The sequence below is a fragment of the Coregonus clupeaformis genome, chromosome 31 (assembly GCF_020615455.1).
Source record: "Coregonus clupeaformis isolate EN_2021a chromosome 31, ASM2061545v1, whole genome shotgun sequence".
NCBI classification, from domain to species: Eukaryota; Metazoa; Chordata; class Actinopteri; order Salmoniformes; family Salmonidae; genus Coregonus; species Coregonus clupeaformis.
Genome location: NC_059222.1, coordinates 22,979,636 through 22,997,608, shown reverse-complemented (window position 1 = coordinate 22,997,608; position 17,973 = coordinate 22,979,636). Strand labels below are relative to the sequence as shown.

The 17,973-nt window shown below is 45.2% G+C and overlaps 1 protein-coding gene across 1 annotated transcript in view; it reads right to left on the bottom strand.

Annotated features, from left to right (window-relative positions):
• Positions 1 to 16,186, bottom strand: part of LOC121547266 (helicase SRCAP) — a 39,401-nt gene extending 23,215 nt beyond the window's left edge. The window contains exons 1-11 of the mRNA XM_045209811.1: positions 15,986 to 16,186; positions 14,178 to 14,252; positions 10,774 to 14,036; positions 6,454 to 6,708; positions 6,107 to 6,292; positions 5,596 to 5,935; positions 3,405 to 3,586; positions 3,160 to 3,238; positions 2,947 to 3,036; positions 2,575 to 2,751; positions 2,128 to 2,342 (exon numbers count right to left, since the gene is read on the bottom strand). Of these exons, the coding sequence (XP_045065746.1) occupies positions 2,128 to 2,342; positions 2,575 to 2,751; positions 2,947 to 3,036; positions 3,160 to 3,238; positions 3,405 to 3,586; positions 5,596 to 5,935; positions 6,107 to 6,292; positions 6,454 to 6,708; positions 10,774 to 13,863 (4,614 nt within the window). The 5' untranslated portion in view covers positions 13,864 to 14,036; positions 14,178 to 14,252; positions 15,986 to 16,186. The remainder of the gene's footprint in view (positions 1 to 2,127; positions 2,343 to 2,574; positions 2,752 to 2,946; positions 3,037 to 3,159; positions 3,239 to 3,404; positions 3,587 to 5,595; positions 5,936 to 6,106; positions 6,293 to 6,453; positions 6,709 to 10,773; positions 14,037 to 14,177; positions 14,253 to 15,985) is intronic.
• Between the last annotated feature and the right edge of the window lie 1,787 nt (positions 16,187 to 17,973).

Sequence of the window (17,973 nt, the reverse complement as noted above, 5' to 3'; positions counted from 1 at the left end):
AGCCATATTCTGAAATTGATTACATTGTTTCCCCCCCCAATCAATCTACACACAATACCCCATAATTACAAAGAAAAAACTGGTTTTAAGAAATTGTTGCTAATTTATAAAAAAATAAAACTGAAATATCACATTTACATAAGTATTCAGACCCTTTACTCAGTACTTTGTTCAAGCACCTTTGGCAGCGATTACAGCCTCGAGTCTTCTTGGGTATGACGCTACAAGCTTGGCACACCTGTATTTGGGGAGTTTCTCCCATTCTTAGATTTGACATTTTAGACATTTAGCAGACGCTCTTATCCAGAGCGACTTACAGTTAGTGAGTGCTTCTCTGCAGATCCTCTCAAGCTCTGTCAGGTTGAATGGGGAGTGTCGCTGCACAGCTGTCAGGTTTTCATCAAGGATCGCTGTGTACTTTGCTCCGTTCATCTTTCCCTCGATCCTGACTAGACTCCCAGTCCCTGCCGCGCTGAAAAACATCCCCACAGCATGATGCTGCCACGAACTCTGGAGCTCTGTTAGTGACCATCGGGTTCTTGGTCACCTCCCTGACCAAGGCCCTTCTCCCCGATTGCTCAGTTTGGCCGGACGGCCAGCTCTAGGAAGAGTCTTGGTGGTTCCAAACGTCTTCCATTTAAGAATGATGGAGGCCACTGTGCTCTTGAGGACCTTCAATGCTGCAGACATTTTTTGGTACCCTTCCCCAGATCTGTGCCTCGACACAATCCTGTCTCGGAGCTCTACGGACAATTCCTTCGACCTCATGGCTTGGTTTTTGGTGCTAGGTGCTAACATCAAGGCTTGGTGACCCGATCCTGTAGGTTCATGCTCTACAACATTCAGAGAGTACGACCCTGCCTTACACAGGAAGCGGCACAGGTCCTAATCCAGGCACTTGTCATCTCCCGTCTGGATTACTGCAACTCGCTGTTGGCTGGGCTCCCTGCCTGTGCCATTAAACCCCTACAACTCATCCAGAATGCCGCAGCCCGTCTGGTGTTCAACCTTCCCAAGTTCTCTCACGTCACCCCGCTCCTCCGCACACTCCACTGGCTTCCAGTTGAAGCTCGCATCTGCTACAAGACCATGGTGCTTGCCTACGGAGCTGTGAGGGGAACGGCACCTCCGTACCTTCAGGCTCTGATCAGTCCCTACACCCAAACGAGGGCATTGCGTTCATCCACCTCTGGCCTGCTGGCCCCCCTACCTCTGCGGAAGCACAGTTCCCGCTCAGCCCAGTCAAAACTGTTCGCTGCTCTGGCACCCCAATGGTGGAACAAGCTCCCTCACGACGCCAGGACAGCGGAGTCACTCACCACCTTCCGGAGACACTTGAAACCTCACCTCTTTAAGGAACACCTGGGATAGGATAAAGTAATCCTTCTAATAGTAATGTGGTTATCGCACTGGCTATAAGGTGAATGCACCAATTTGTAAGTCGCTCTGGATAAGAGCGTCTGCTAAATGACGTAAATGTAAAAATTTTAATGTTTTTGCTCTGACATGCACTGTTATCTGTGGGACCTTATATAGACAGGTGTGTGCCTTTCAGATCATGTCCACTCAATTGAATTTACCACAGGTGGACTCCAATCAAGTTGTAGAAACATCTCAAGGATGCTCAATGGAAACAGGATGCACCTGAGCTCAATTTCAAGTGTCATAGCAAAGGGTCTGAATACTTATGTAAAAAAAAAAAAAAAAAAACATTTTGCTTCATCATTATGGGGTAGTGTGTGTAGATTGATGAGGATTCTTTTTTATTTCATCCATTTTATAAGGCGGCTGTAACTTGTGGAAAAAGGGAACGGATCTGAATACTTTCAGAATGCACTGTATAGTGGAAAGCTTTCCCAGAAGAGTGGAGGCTGTTTTACCAGCAAAGGGGGGACCAACTCCATTTTAACGCCCATGATTTTGGAATGAGATGTTCAACGAGCAGGTGTCCACATACTTTAGGTCATGTAATGTATTTTACTATTGGAGGACAGGCTTATTGTAATGGCTGGAACGGAATGAATGGAACAATATTAACCTTTCCCTTAAGTTAAGTCAACTCCAAACTAATAGCAAAGGGTCCTTACTTGATCATCTGGCCAGTGTTGTAGGGCATGGGTTACCCACCTTGGTTGTGGCAAGGGTGTAGCCTTTGGGTTGCAGGCTCTCTGCAGTAGCAGCAATGTGGCTGATCTCCTTCTTGGGCCGCGGGCCGGTTGGGAGAGGGGGACTGTGGTCCCCCTCCTTCAGCAGGATCTCCATCCCCTCATCGCACTCATCATCTTCATCACTATCCTCTTCATCATTGTCACGGACCTCTTCCTCTTCACTGTCCTCATTATCTAGTGAGTGGTTAGGTGAGAAGAGGGGTAATGCAGTGAACATGGTATAATCAGGACAAATGCAATAGCTTGACAGTCAAATCCATAAGGTAAAAGCCCTTGAAAAAGTCGGTTTTTGGTTTGTAGGTCCATCTTCAGTATCAATTCAATCTGAAAGCCCAGTGTGAAGCTTCCTAGAGTTTTCGCTAGGTTAGAGAGCAAAGATATTCTATTTTGTTACAGTGGTCAGTACCTGAGGAGGTGATGTTGCTTTCCACGTCACTTTCGTCTTCCTCGCTCTCCTCTTCCTCGTCTCCAGAATTTTCAGACTCCTCGGAGCTGGCAGGAGAGGCAGGCGCCGAGGGCTCCTCGAAATCAGAGGCGTACGCTCCTTTGTACTTCTCCAGCAGCTCCTCCACAGTCATGTCGCCTGGGAAGGGAATGGGAAGGAAATGACGTTTAGAATGGTCTTGAATAATGGACGTTCTGGCAACAGATAGGAATATAAAAGTTACTTGTGGAGCTTGTAATGACAATAGTTTAAAAACAACTACACAGCCCATTGGACTCAACATATGTGCAGCAGATAGATCTGTTTTACTATTTTAGTAGTGTGGGTGGTTACCTTCTTTGGCCAAGTCATCCAGCTCGCCTGCGTGATCTGCTTCCCCCTCCACCACCTCTTGGGCTGCGATGGTGTCCTCCTCGTCTTCAGCTGAGCACCACAGACAGGGACAAATAATTACACAATACTCACAGCCAAGTCAATATATTGACAAGTGAGCTATTTTACATGCATATAACATACACTGCAATTGGATAACAAAGTCTCACTTACCATTCTCTTCGTTGGCTGTGAACTCTGCGTCTACGTCCACTGTTGTGGACGAATTGTCTGAGCACTCCTCTTCCGAGTCCTATAGAAGGAACAATGTCAGTCTCCACCAAATAACATTTACAACATTTTAGTATGAACAATGAGGTTAATGTGCACCAGCTTATACAAAGGAAGGGCATGGGAGTGCAGTATGCAAGTGTTTAAGTGAGGGGCTCTGCCCAGTCTCCTGTGTCAGTGGTACCCACCTGTGAAAGGGGCCGTTTGAGGGTGCTGAGCAGCTCTGCCAGGGACATGGTTCCCTCTTGTCTCAGCAGCTCAATCTCCCTCCTCTGGGTCTCCGGGTCATTGCCATCCTGTTCCTCCTCCACTTCGATGGTCTCCTCATCATCCTCCTCCTCCTCACCACATGGAGGCTCAAAGTCTCTGTCTGCAGACGGAACGAAGGAAGAGAGAGAGGAAAGTTAAATCTCGTCCCCATATGGCCACAGTCTGTTAAGGCACCTGGGCTAGAAACTGTGCAGGACTCTGCATCAGGCTTATTTGAACAGCATTGAACAGTCTCCAGCTCTGGAAAAGCTTTGCTTCCATTATGCCAACTAAGTCACGTCTGATGATTGGAATGTCACTGCACTTCAGAGATGCAATAATTGCATCGTTTCTAGCCAGAAAAAAAAGGCAGGAGATGAGACTGGCCTTTTGCCTTGGGCAATTCCACGATAACGGAATTACACTGAGACTCAGATTTTGCACTTTAACCCATAAGAGTCTAAGCCCAAAACTTCAAATTTGTTGCTTTTTAACCATTTTCATGTAGACTTGATTGTGTGTTTTGGATCATTGTCAGACAGAGCTTGAGAGGATCTGCAGAGAAGAATGGGAGAAACTCCCCAAATACAGGTGTGCCAAGCTTGTAGCGTCATACCCAAGAAGACTCGAGGCTGTAATCGTAAAGGGTCTGAATACTTATGTAAATGTAATATCAGTTTTTTATTTTGTATACTTTTGCAAAAATGTCTAAAAACCTGTTTTTGATTTGTAATTATGGGGTATTGTGTGTAGATTGATGAGGGAAAAAAACAATTTAATCTATTTTAGAATAAGGCTGTGACGTAACAAAATGTGGAAAAAGTCAAGGGGTCTGAATATTTCCCAAATGCACTGTACGTGTTCGTGAGAGTCTCCCCTTTCTACAGTGGGGTCATATTAGTGTGTGCCCCAACTGTTCGGATGCTACAGACAGACGTTGGCAGATCGGCTGTACCGACTTCAGACGAGTCCCAAGACGCGTGTGGGGGTCGTAGAGCAAAACGGAGGCAACCGTCGTGTTCGCGGGAGTCTCATCTTTCCACAGAGGGGTCATAATAGTTTGTAGGCCAAACGGACACTACAGACGATTTTGTGAGAAGACTGATTTTCGGTATGTCTCACGGTCTGACAAACACCGCTCTAGCTCTGTCACCATTCACCGCAGATTCGGAAGTGCGACATAGGCGGATGCAGTGTATTGAGACGCATCCAATGCAAAAAAAACATCTCTATCTTAAACTGACAGATTTTTTAGGGGGATGTTCTTATTATGCTAATTAGATTTCCGCTGGGACGTCGACCTTAGAGGGTTAAAATGTATCCTAATCAAAATCCATTTATTTCAAAATGTATCAAGCCATATAACTATGCACAAGGATTACATTTAACAATTTACACCGAAAATTTGACAAAAACACATTTACTGAGTCTCAGCGTAATTCTGTTACCGTGGAATTGCCCTCGTCACAGCTGTGCTTCCTCTAGTAGTTGAGCAGCCCTTGTACTAAAGTCATTGTTTAACTCCAACGCCTTTCTGCACAAACAGAAATGTGTAATTTGTAATGGTGGCAGCAGCCTAACCCGGCAGCCAGCCAGTCTGGTCGCTGGACTGGCATCACTGAGTCTGACAGTTGCTAATGGAGACTAAACAGAGGCATGCTGATAGTACTAGTACTAGCTTTGGATTAACAATAGCAATTCATTGCATTTAAATAGTGCTTTTCACAAAGTCTCAAAGCAACACATCCATCACCAATGTGTAGCACCAACACGTGACACACAGAAGGCATTTTGCACCAGGATGCATAACATACAGTACATCAGCTGAAGTAAGAGCAGCGGCTACATGAACCTCCTTATGTTGTAAATTATAGGTAGGTAGGACTCAGTGGAGACTACTGAGGGGAGGACCGCTCATAATAATGGCCGGAATGGTGTGAATTGAATGGTATCAAACACATGGTTTTCATGCGTTTGATACCATTCCATTCACCCCATTCCAACCATTATACTCCATTCCAGCCATTATTATGAGCCGTCCTCCCCTCAGCAGCCTCCACTGGTAGAACTAGAGAGCCTGAATGGGGGAAATCTGGATACTCAATTAATTAGCAAAGAAACAGTTCTCACCATCTTCATCCACAACAAGTGGAAGAGATTTTTTGGGTGGTGAGGGTGTAGGTTCACTGTTCCCAGCCGGTGCCGTTTCCAGGGCCTGACTGAGAAGGTCAGAGTATTTCTCTGTCTGGCCCACGATGAAGTCCAGCTGGAGGTCCAGAGCCTTCTTCCTCTTCTCCTCTAACCGGGACTGCTGCTTGTACTGCACCACCTTCTCAACACTGCTCCAGAAGGCCCGGACCTCCTTGGCTATGTTGGAGGCGACTCGTCTGATTTTGGCATGCTCGTCCCTCTTGGCCTTCTCCTCCTTCTGCCTCAGCTCCTCGTGATGTCGCATCACCATCCGCACCACCTGGAGAAACATGAATATCTATTGAGTTCTTTTGAACTTGTTGCACCTAACCTGAAATAATGGCGGCGGTTAAGCAAACAATAGGTAATACCAATCTCTCTGCAATATGGATGCCACTTTGGAGGGATGCCAAGTGGTGTCAAATAAAAGTGATCTAAGGGGGTTTCTTACCTTCCTGGCGACCCCTCTCTTCCACCTCCTCTCCTGGGCAAAGTCGGCCGAGAGCCACTGCATCTCCTCACACAGGTAGTCCCAGTGCACCTTGGGCCGGACTGGCTCCGTCAGGCGGGTCAGTCGCTTCACAGACCAGAAGCCTTCCCTCTTCAACGCTACGGTCCTGCCTTCTATCTCCGCTTCCTACAACACATAGTTCATATCTGGAATTATAGAAATAAAGCAACTCAAGTTGTTCTAATCTAGACAGTTGTTTAAATGAAAAACAATTCACAGTTGACAATTAGGAACAAAGGTCAGAAGGATGAGCAGGAGACGTGCTCCAAATCAGAACGCTGACTCACGTGTTTGGCCAGTTCAGCCATGTCTGCGTGACGCTCCATGCGGGGTCGATGGGGAGTGACCGGGTCCGATGGGGAGGAGCCACCTGGGCCCATAGAGGGCAGAGAGAGGAACCTGCCCTGGGCACCTCGGAGAATGAGGGGAGTAGTGCTGGGAGTCCAGTCACTGGGGGATGATAGGCCAGGAGAGGGGGACGAAATGGAGGAGGAGGTGGGAGACGAACTTTGCGTGACCCTGTCTGCTATCCACTGGCGTATCTGGAAACAGAGGAAAAGAAGACGAGAAGGAAATGAGGACTTTTGAGCAGGACCATAACAAGATTGTGCCTACAGGAACAGAGGCAAACATGCATAGAGATCACAGCTACAGTGGCTTGCGAAAGTATTCACCCCCCTTGGCATTTTTCCTATTTTGTTGCCTTACAACCTGGAATTAATTTTTAGGGGGTTTGTATCATTTGATTTACACCTACCACTTTGAAGATGCAAAATATTTTTTGTTGTGAAACAAACAAGAAATAAGACTAAAAAACTGAAAACTTGAGCGTGCATAACTATTCACCCCCCAAAGTCAATACTTTGTAGAGCTACCTTTTGCAGCAATTACAGCTGCAAGTCTCTTGGGGTATGTCTCTATAAGCTTGGCACATCTAGCCATGGGATTTTTGGCCATTCTTCAAGGCAAAACTGCTCCAGCTCCTTCAAGTTGGATGGGTTCCACTGGTGTACAGCAATCTTTATGTCATACCACAGATTCTCAATTGGATTGAGGTCTGGGCTTTGACTAGGCCATTCCAAGACATTTAAAATGTTTCCCCTTAAACCACTTGAGTGTTGCTTTAGCAGTATGCTTAGGGTCATTGTCCTGCTGGAAGGTGAACCTCCGTCCAAGTCTCAAATCTCTGGAAGACTGAAACAGGTATCCCTCAAGAATTTCCCTGTATTTAGCGCCATCCATCATTCCTTCAATTCTGACCAGTTTCCCAGTTCCTGCCGATGAATAACATCCCCACAGCATGATGCTGCCACCACCATGCTTCACTGTGGGGATGCTGTTCTCGGGGTGATGAGAGTTGTTGGCATTTGGCATCCACCAAACCCAGATTTGTCGGTCGGACTGCCAGATGGTGAAGCGTGATTGATCACTCCAGAGAACGCATTTCCACTGCTCCAGAGTCAAATGGCGGCGAGCTTTACACCAATCCAGCCGACGCTTGGCATTGCGCATGGTGATCTTAGGCTTGTGTGCGGCTGCTCAGCCATGGAAACCCATTTCATGAAGCTCCCGACAAACAGTTATTGTGCTGACGTTGCTTCCAGACGCAGTTTGGAACTGGGTAGTGAGTGTTGCAGCCGAGGACAAATTATTTTACGCGCTACGCGCTTCAGCACTCGCCGGTCCCATTCTGTGAGCTTGGTTTGTGTGGCCTACCACTTCGCGGCTGAGCCGTTGTTGCTCCTAGATGTTTCCACTTCACAATAACAGCACTTACAGTTGACTGGGGCAGCTCTAGCAGGGCAGAAATTTGACGAACTGACTTGTTGGAAGGTGGCATCCTATGACAGTGCCACATTGAAATCACTGAGCTCTGCATTAAGGCCATTCTACTGCCAATGTTTGTCTATGGAGATTGCATGGCTGTGTGCTCAATTGTAAGGTGTGGGTGAAATAGCCGAATCCACTAATTTGAAGGGGTGTCCACATACTTTTGTATATATAGTGTATACTGCAGCACCAACCTTTTTCTACATTTAACTAACCATAGCCATCAAGCTCCAAATTCTTCTAACTGAAAAAGGAGTTTATGTTCTCTCTGCTACCACACAGCAAGCGGTACCGGAGCGCCAAATCTAGGTCCAAAAGGCTCCTTAACAGCTTCTACCCCCAAGCCATAAGAATGCTGAACAGTTAATCAAATGGCTACCCAGACTATTTGCATTGACCCCCTCTTTTTGTTACACTGCTAATACTCGCTATTTATTATCTATGCATAGTCTCTTTATCCCTACCTACATGTACAGTACCAGTAAACATTTTGGACACACCTACTCTTTCAAGGGTTTTTCTTTATTTTTAAAAATGTTCTACATTGTAGAATAATAGTGAAGACATCAAAACTATGAAATAACACATATGGCGGCAGGTAGCTTAGTGGTTAAGAGCATAGTGCCAGTAACCGAAAGGTTGCTGGTTCTAATCCCCGAGCCGACTAGGTGAAAAATCTGTCGATGTGCCCTTGAGCAAGGCACTTAACCCTAATTGCTCCTGTAAGTCGCTCTGGATAAGAGCGTCTGCTAAATGACCAAAAAAAAATATATATATATATATATATATATATATATATATATATATATGGAATCATGTAGTAACCAAAAAAAGTGTTAAACAAATCTAAATATATTTTAGATTCTTCAAAGTAGCCACCCTTTGTCTTGATGACAGATGTGCACACTCTTGGCATTCTCTCAACCAGCTTCACCTGGAATGCTTTTCCAACAGTCTTGAAGGAGTTCCCACATATGCTGAGCACTTGTTGGCTGCTTTTCCTTCACTCTGCGGTTCCAACTCATCCCAAACCATCTCAATTGGGTGGAGGTTGGGTGATTGTGGAGGCCAGGTCATCTGATGCAGCACTCCATCACTCTCCTTCTTGGTCAAATAGCCCTTACACAGCCTGGAGGTGTGTTGGGTCATTGTCCTGTTGAAAAACAAATGATAGTCCCACTAAGCCCAAACCAGATGGGATGGCGTATTGCTGCAGAATGCTGTGGTAGCCATGCTGGTTAAGTGTGCCTTAGATTCTAAATAAATCACTGACAGTGTCACCAGCAAAGCACCCCCACACTTCCTCCACCGTGCTTCACGGTGGGAACCACACATGCGGAGATCATCCGGTCACCTACTCTGCGTCTCACAAAGACACGGCGGTTAGAACCAAAAATCTCACATTTGGACTTATCAGACAAAAAGGACAGATTTCCACCGGTCTAATGTCAATTGCTCGTGTTTCTTGGCCCAAGCAAGTCTCTTCTTCTTATTGGTGTCCTTTAGTAGTGGTTTCTTTGCAGCAATTCCACCATGAAGGCCTGATTCACGCAGTCTCCTCTGAACAGATGATGTTGAGATGTGTCTGTTACTTGAACTCTGTGAAGCATTTATTTGTGCTGCAATCTGAGGTGCAGTTAACTCTAATGAACTTATCTTCTGCAGCAGAGGTAACTCTGGGTCTTCCTTTCCTGTGGCGGCCCTCATGAGAGCCAGCTTCATCATAGCGCTTGATGGTTTTTGCGACTGCACTTGAAGAAACGTTCAAAGTCTTGAATTTTTCCGGATTGACTGACCTTCATGTCTTAAAGTAATGATGGACTGTCGTTTCTCTTTGCTTATTTGAGCTGTTCTTGCCATAATACGGACTTGATCTTTTACCAAATAGGGCCATCTTCTGTATACCACCCCTACCTTGTCACAACACAACTGATTGGCTCAAATGCATTAAGGAAAGAAATTCCACAAATTAACAAGGCACACCTGTTAATTGAAATGCATTCCAGGTGACTACCTCATGAAGCTGGTTGAGAGAATGCCAAGAGTGTGCAAAGCTGTCATCAATGCAAAGGGTGGCTACTTTGAAGAATCTCAAATATAAAATATATTTTGATTTGTTTAACACTTTTTTGGTTACTACATGATTCCATGTGTGTTTTTTCACAGTTTGGATGTCTTCACTATTATTCTACAATGTAGAAAATGGTAAAAATAGAGAAAAACCCTGGAATGAGTAGGTGGGTCCAAACTTTTGACTGGTACTGTACATATTACCTCAATTACCTCGACTAACATGTACCCCCGCACATTGACTCGGTACCCCGTGTATATATCCTCGTTATTGTTATGTGTTATTTTATGTATTTATTTAGTAAATATTTTTCTTAACTCTTATTTTTCTGCATTGTTGGTTAAGGGCTTGTAAGTAAGCATTTCTCAGTAAGGTCTACACCTGTTGTATTCGGCACATGTGATAAATACAATTTGATTTGATTTATAGATCTCCCTTTCAGTTTTTGCTGAATTGAATATCACAAAATTGCATAAACACATTATGCCTTCATTATAAGCAGACAAAATAAGCATAATAAACAACTATTCGCACAGTAGCAAAATGATTATTGTATGCTGCTTAAGAAAACTGTCAGAGCAATCATTAGCCCATCTTTCATGCTAAAAGAATGGTCTCTGTTGATACATAGCCATATAATTGCTGATTTGGCAACACATCTGAAGAAAGCAGCTAGGCCTACATGGAAAGCCATTTTGGGGCATACCTTGCTCTCTGCTGGGCTGGGGTTGACCATGCTCCTTCGGCCAGGCTGGGCCTCCACTGCCAGGTCAGCCTCCTCATCACTGCTCTCCTCCTTGGGGCTGCTGAGCCCTGGGCCCTTCACACCGGCTAGCCGTGGCCGGATGACGGGGGGTGGTCCAGACTGGCTCCCATCACTGGGGGAACCGGAGAGTTTACTCCTCGTCACATTGCCTGATGTTGAGGGCAACTTGAGGGCAGAGAGGGGCTTGGAAGATGCGTTGGTGATGTTCGGGTTTAGGGTTTGAGACACAGTCACTGCTTTGCCAGTGGATGTTTTGATCGAAGTTAAGGCCTCTTTGTCAGATTTGCATGGTGTGGGTGTGGGAGTAGAGGGAGGGGGCAGACGGGACTGAGATGGGGTGTTTGTAGCGGGAGTAGCAGGAGGTGCTGCTGTGGGTTCTCTCTTGACAGAGGGCTCGGTCTGGTCTCTATGACTGCTGACAGGCAAAGGCTTCGGCAAAGGCACAGAGACTGCGGCTGACACAGCTTTTGGAAGGCACTCTAATACAGGTGCTGTGTCCGAGCCACAGCTGGAGCTGCTAGCGCTAGCCTGTGTCAGGCTGTTGCTCTGCTGCCTAGATACCCCCAACAATAAGGAGGGAGGATGTTTGAGGAGAGGGGTGTCCCCACGCTTTAGTAGGAGGAGTTTTGGGTCGATGATGCCCGAAGAGTGTGTGGACCGGGAAGCCTCTGGGTTGGCCTCGGTTGTTGTCACATTAACGGTACGATAAACATCCTGCTGGGTCTGCACTGGGGTTTCTGTCAGAGTTGGACAGGGCTGTGGATATTTGGTCCCTTCATGAGAAGAAACACAGGGCTTGGGTTCTGTAGTATTTTGTAAGGTGACTCCTGGTACCTCTTTTAGAGGAGGACAATTCTGCTCTCTACCCTCTGGCAGGTGTATGGTAACTGGGGAGGAGAGTACCTCAATACTGTGTTGACTGGTTGACTGTACAACAACCTCTGTTAATTCTTCCATTGGGGAGACAAGAGAAGACGTACTGGCCGTTGCTCCCACTTCCGTTTCCTCTGGCAGCGTTTGTGTGTCACTCAGACTGGTGGCTGGGGAAATGCTCACCCCTCTATGGTCTGAGACAGCTGTGCTGGTCTCCAGACAAGGTGCTGTAGCTTGTGCACAGGTGTCCATCTGTCCATCTGGAGTATCTGATACTGGGACAGTTTGAACTACACACACCTCACTTGAATCTTCCACCACAGCATTGTCCATTTCAGTAGTTGTGTTTTCAGGCTCAAAATTCTGCCCTTCAACAGTCATCTCTACATCTTGTGTGGAGAGACTAGGGGTAAAGTCATTTGAACAGACCATTTCTGAGAGACCGTGATCTGATGAAAGGGGGCCTTGCTGGATAATGACTTGATCATTGTCATTACTCGCTTGAGGGTAAGATAGCAGGTGTATTTCTTGTCCCTCACTGGCTGTACAATTCTCAGAGTGTTCAATGAGTGGGGTGAATAAGTTTACTTCGTAGTTCGGGGAGAGAGACGGTCTCTCTCCAACAACTTCTATCGCAATCTCCTCCTCCACAAAGCTATAAATCTCAAATTCTCCCGCAGCCAGTGGGGCCATTTCGATATCCGAATGGGTCCCTTCAATAAACGACGTTGGTTCTCTGTCAGAAGGTTCAGAGTTTAATTCAATAACAGCAGTATCGCCACTGACAAGATGTTCTTCCAGGAGGACACACTGATCCACCTGCACCTCCTCAGACAACTCCAGGCTGGTCTCTCCTCCAAGCATCACAGCTCCTCGAGCATCAGTTGAGAGCACAAGCTCAGAGACCAGTAGCGTCTCCATCCTGGTTTTGTGGTCAGGATTAGACATCAGAACTTCAGATTGTTCTGTCTGCATTAAGTCTATTTCTGTACTGGGGAGGTGGTGGAGAGGAGAGGTTGCTGCTGTTGTTGTCTCTTGTAGAAAAGAGCTTTGTGACTGGATTGTAAAGTTGGGTGAGGGCTTGGCCGTTTCAGTCTCCTCTGCCCTGTTAGTCTCAATCCGTTTTTCTGCTGGGTGAGGGGGATTTTTCTGGATATCGCTCTCACTCTCCTGTCTGTCAGTTGTGTAGTCTGGGGTGGAATTACCACTGCCAGGGGGCGTGTAGGGGACAAGCCCAGAGTATGTTTCTCTTGACTGTGGGGTCCCGGATACGTCAGTTGGTGGGTCTGGGAGTAGCGTTTGTGAACTCCCAAGTGTGACATGTCTACTCTCAGACGGTTCTGTAGATCTCTCAGATTCTTGTGGTCCCTGATCCACCGCATTAGCTCCCTGTATCTCTTCTTGGTCATCATTCGAGTTCTGTGTGATTTTAGGTTCTGTGGAGATGTAGGTTTGTTTCTTCTTACTGTTGTCAGTGATGGGCACTGGGGGGATAGGCTGCTCAGAATTTGGGAGAATACCTGCTTGCTCTTTGACTTCAGACAGATGTATGTGGCTGGCCTGATCTGCCTGAGTAGGCAGAGTTGTTTGAGGCTGATCCATCCCTTTGTCTTCGGTGTGGTCTGGGACTGTATCTTTATTTGGGCTGAGGGGAAGAGGGGACACTGTTGAGCAGGATTCAGAGGGAAGGTTTCTAACTGGGTGTTCTCCGCAAAGTTCCTCGATTCCAGTCTCTTGTTTATATTCCAATTTCTCTGTCTCTGGGAGAGGCTGGCCCCTTTCTGTCCCACTGATGACCACCAGTCCACCTGCAACTTCCTGCTGCAGAGCCTGGTCCTGACCAGGTCCAGCAGCACTCCACTCTGTACCGCTCGTTTGTCTGTCTGTGTGGCTGCTGTTATCAGTTTGTGACACGTAATGCAAATATTGCGCTGTTCCATCTGTCGGTGTGTCATAGAGTCTGTCTGAATGGGACTCTGTAGAGAGACTTGGGTCCTTGGGGTGCGACGGGCCCAATCTTCCTTGAACAGCCTCACCACCACTATCTGACATTGTCCCTTCTTCAAGGCTGTCCTTAGTGTTGTCGTTGGGGTGAGTCTCTGTGGGTGTGTTATTTTCACCGACGTGTCCGTGTCTTTCCGGCTGTGACGTGGCCATGTTATCCAGTGGTGGGAGAGGCGCAGCGACGACCGGCTGCAGGGATGACCCTGCCACATTTTGCGCAGCCTGAGGGTCGCCACCCAGCACATCCACAGCCGGAGGGGTGCGCTGCTGCACCGCCTCCTCCCCAAAGCTTCCTCCCTCTGTGCTGCTCCGGCTACACACTGCACCTGGAAGCAGTGAGAGGATGTAGTTCAGTTGACGGATAGAAGTACAGTACATGCATTTATAGACAAATAGTTCAATAAGTATCCAGCAAAGGACAATTTGTCAAACTAGTTAGCGTCTCTGGTTAAGGAAGAACTTATCACCTGTCTGTGGTGTGGGACACAGCTCTTCCGTGCTTTCCACTTCCAGGATGCTGATTAAGGTCCCGTCCACATATTCTGAATAAAAAGATAAGTGGTTAGAAGGTAACCCCAAAATGTAAAATGATCTATTCCACTGTTCTCTGGACTAGAATACAATTTTCAATTCCATAGAACCACAAATTATTGTTCTACTCTGGTTCCATGTGTGTTTCTCTGAAGAGTTCTCTGTTTTAGAGGGCTTGGTTTAAATGCGGAAGACACATTTCAGTTGAATGCATTCAGTTGTGCAACTGGCTTGGTATCACCTATAACTGAACAGTTCCATAAGTGCACAGTACTGGCCAATGAATGAATGTGGCAACATAGCAACACTGTACACTATTCATTAATCAAACATTGTATTATATGGGGAGGTGAGGTGTTTTTTGAGGCGAAGTTCACAACCTAACGTTATAATTTTCCTACTACAGACTTGAGCATATGTTTCGATTTAGCGACTAACGTTACTTGTTAGCAAATGCAACATATTTTTTTACTTGAAATCAAATATGTAATAAAATCTCTAGAATTTGTCCAAAAATAAATACATAAATAAATACTTTAGGTTGTTAGGTTTGTACAATTGTAACCCGACATGTGGCATTATCAAACATATAGCTACACGCGCAAATTTTGACACACGAGACTCCAGCCATTCAATTCAACATTGGTTACACTGTGGCAAATGCAATTCATTGTAGTTTAAACTAATCTGGACATGGCATGTGCAGCGGGAACATGTGTGCGCTCTTCAGAGAGTATCATTTCAATAACTGTTGATTTAGCTGGTTAGCCAACTAGCAACAATAGTACCTGGCAAGCATGCTTGCTAGTTGACTAGCTACCTATACAGCTTGCCTTTATCTATTTGACTGTTTTTGGCCCAAATACTCTCAATGCGTTCAACTAGGCGCGCACGCGCCCCATCCCACCCGAAGTTATGTAATGGTCTTTATAAATGCATTTCTGATTCGCTTGAAGCGAAAAGGGGTTTAAAAAGTCGAATTAAACCCCGCTTCCCAACAATTACATGTGACGTCATTGCGCCGGGTCAAATAATAACCACAACTACTAAACATTGAAATCATACATTTAGATATATAGTCAGTCAATATAAATTATTTACCTCATTAAAATAATGACAATAAATTGCTGCTGCAATGTTTGTTGCTAAAATGTAGCAATGACTACGAGGGGGATAAAGGGGGGTTCGAGTGATCCCACACATGCACACTTAGTTATGAATTAAAGACGTTAAAGTGGTATCCCAAGTAGACTTAGTGTAAATCCATTTGATTCTGTATCCAATATGGCCAACGTGATTACACTCAAACACCTTCGCCTGAATATCAGTTGCCCTTGTTGATTTTGTATTGTCTCATTCTGTGGAGAGCTAACGTTAGCGGCAGCCTAGTTAGTACAGATAGTTTTAGCTAAATCCTTTCGTGCCGCAGCTAAATTGACTGGCATTAGGCAAATTCCATGCCACAGCCACTGTTTGGCCATGATGATAAGTACATGTTCTGGCTGCAGGTGAAGTCTAACGTTACAGGGAAGGTAAACGAGCCAAATAATTGACACCTGTGTTTTAATCTGTGTTTTAGTGGTGCATGCAGACAAGAATAACTTTGGTAATCCTCAATTGTATAAATACATTTGTCAAAATTAACTGAATGCTGTGTCCCGCCGCGAACAAGCCCCCCTGGTGCCCCCCTACTACTTCCTCCATGCCCCCCTTCTCATGGCCGCCATCTTAAGTTCCCACCTACCTGAAATTTCCGACCAGTTTTCTTTTACAAAAATCTTGTTGAAGGAGTCGTCATCCGGATAAAATCGTACTCAATCCGTGATGATAGTATTCCAAACTGTCTCTCGGTACCCAACGAGGTAGGAGTGGGTCCGTGGGAAGAAGTTATAATACCGACTGAAAGAGAGCGGGTTCGGCTCGCCGAATCTAGTGGTTGCGGGGAGGAGACTTTAGACGCAGCGAAATGGTGGAGAAACACTGCTGACAAAGTACAGAAGAAAGTATTATCTCGCGAGAAGTTGCACGGCGCGCCACTGCACTTTCTGGGATAAATAGGACAGTGCATTCACTGCTTTAGTTGAAATTATAGCACATCCCATGATCATTTGGGGGAAATGTTTTATGATGCCATTATCTGCTTAGATTTTATATTGTTCTTTTAAATCAATTAAATATACTGCACTAGGATTTCATTCATTTACCTGGTTATTGCAAATGTTTATTCTCTTTCCATAGAAAAGTTTACAATTTCCCTACTTCTGCACATATTTGTAATGTGTGGTTTCTACTAAACCCAAATGGACTCAATATGCAAAAAAAAAGAACCTTTCAATAGCGCACTAAATCCAAATAGCATGCATTACTAGATCCTGGTAGATACAAGCGTTCATTGTGAAACAAGAGAAAACCAGGGCTTTGAAGGTGACAGTAAGCACTACACTATTGTCATATCAGTACCTCTGACAGGGCACATGAATTACCATTACTTCTTTAGTGGTCACAGAACAGTTTAGCTATTGTAAAAGGTCATTGTACAGAGGGATCAGGATGCTGCAATTGAACTAGGTGTTTGCCTACCATTCACTACTGAAGGTGTTAATGCTAGGATGGAACAAAATCCTGCTCTCCAAGGTCAGAGTTGGAGATCCACGCTGTATGCCCTCTCCAAATAAACTTTATCTGGAAAGCATGAAGAATGACAATATGACCATGTCAGAGTATATAATGTGGTCAGTCATCCCTTTGAAGTGGCTGAACTGTCTATTAGACACCAAAACAACCAAACAAATAGAACCCACACAATCAAGTACCCAACATTCATTTAATAATTAATCTTTGTGGTCTCTAGAAGGGGTTTGAAAGGTATAAAATGGTCTTAGAATAATCGACCCAAATGTATTTTCCTCCTCTCAGTATCCACTCAGTCCAGTCATGTGTAGTACGCACAAGTCCACTGATTCTTTTATCAGTCATCCAGTAGATGTCCCATTCTTCCAAGTATATAATTTATCTGTTCATGGAACATCCCTGTGAAAATGGCTTGCCGGCAGGCGTTCATAGTCCAAAATGTGATGTGACACAAACACAAAGCTCCCTCTCAGTGTATTCATCATATATTCCAAGATCTGATCCATGAAGAGGCCAGAGGTTGTTATGGTTGCGTCTTACTCACGTTCACAAGCATTTAATTTCTCAGTCAAACAAAACTTTTACTGCCTGATCTGGAACAACATAAATGTGTTAATAACAGGGGAGTGCATTCGTGATACCTGAAAACAATGAGAAACATAAAACAGTGAAAATATTTATTATCATTATAGAAGATAAATGTTAACAATAATAATTACAAAGGCAATTTCACTAGACTACTGGTCCTGCTCATAATGTAGAGTCAGAAAGATGAATGGGAAACAGTTTAATAGTTTTAGATATTGTCCACCGTGGCCGCACAGTTCATAGCATCATTAATTCTTTTAAATACAAGAGGTGGAGCCGAGGTTCTTAGATCACAGAGGAGTGGCGAAGTTGAGGGGAGTGGGTCATTTTTGGGAGGAACGGAGAACCAACGTACAGATTTAGAATCTTCAGACGTTTCATCGGTAATCTAGTCTTTTCACAATTACAGAGGACACAAAAAAGGAAAACCATAGAAATATACTGTGCTACTAGGGCCGGGAAGATACTAGTGTCGCGATACCCATTAGTATCGTGGCAAGGAAACAAAACACG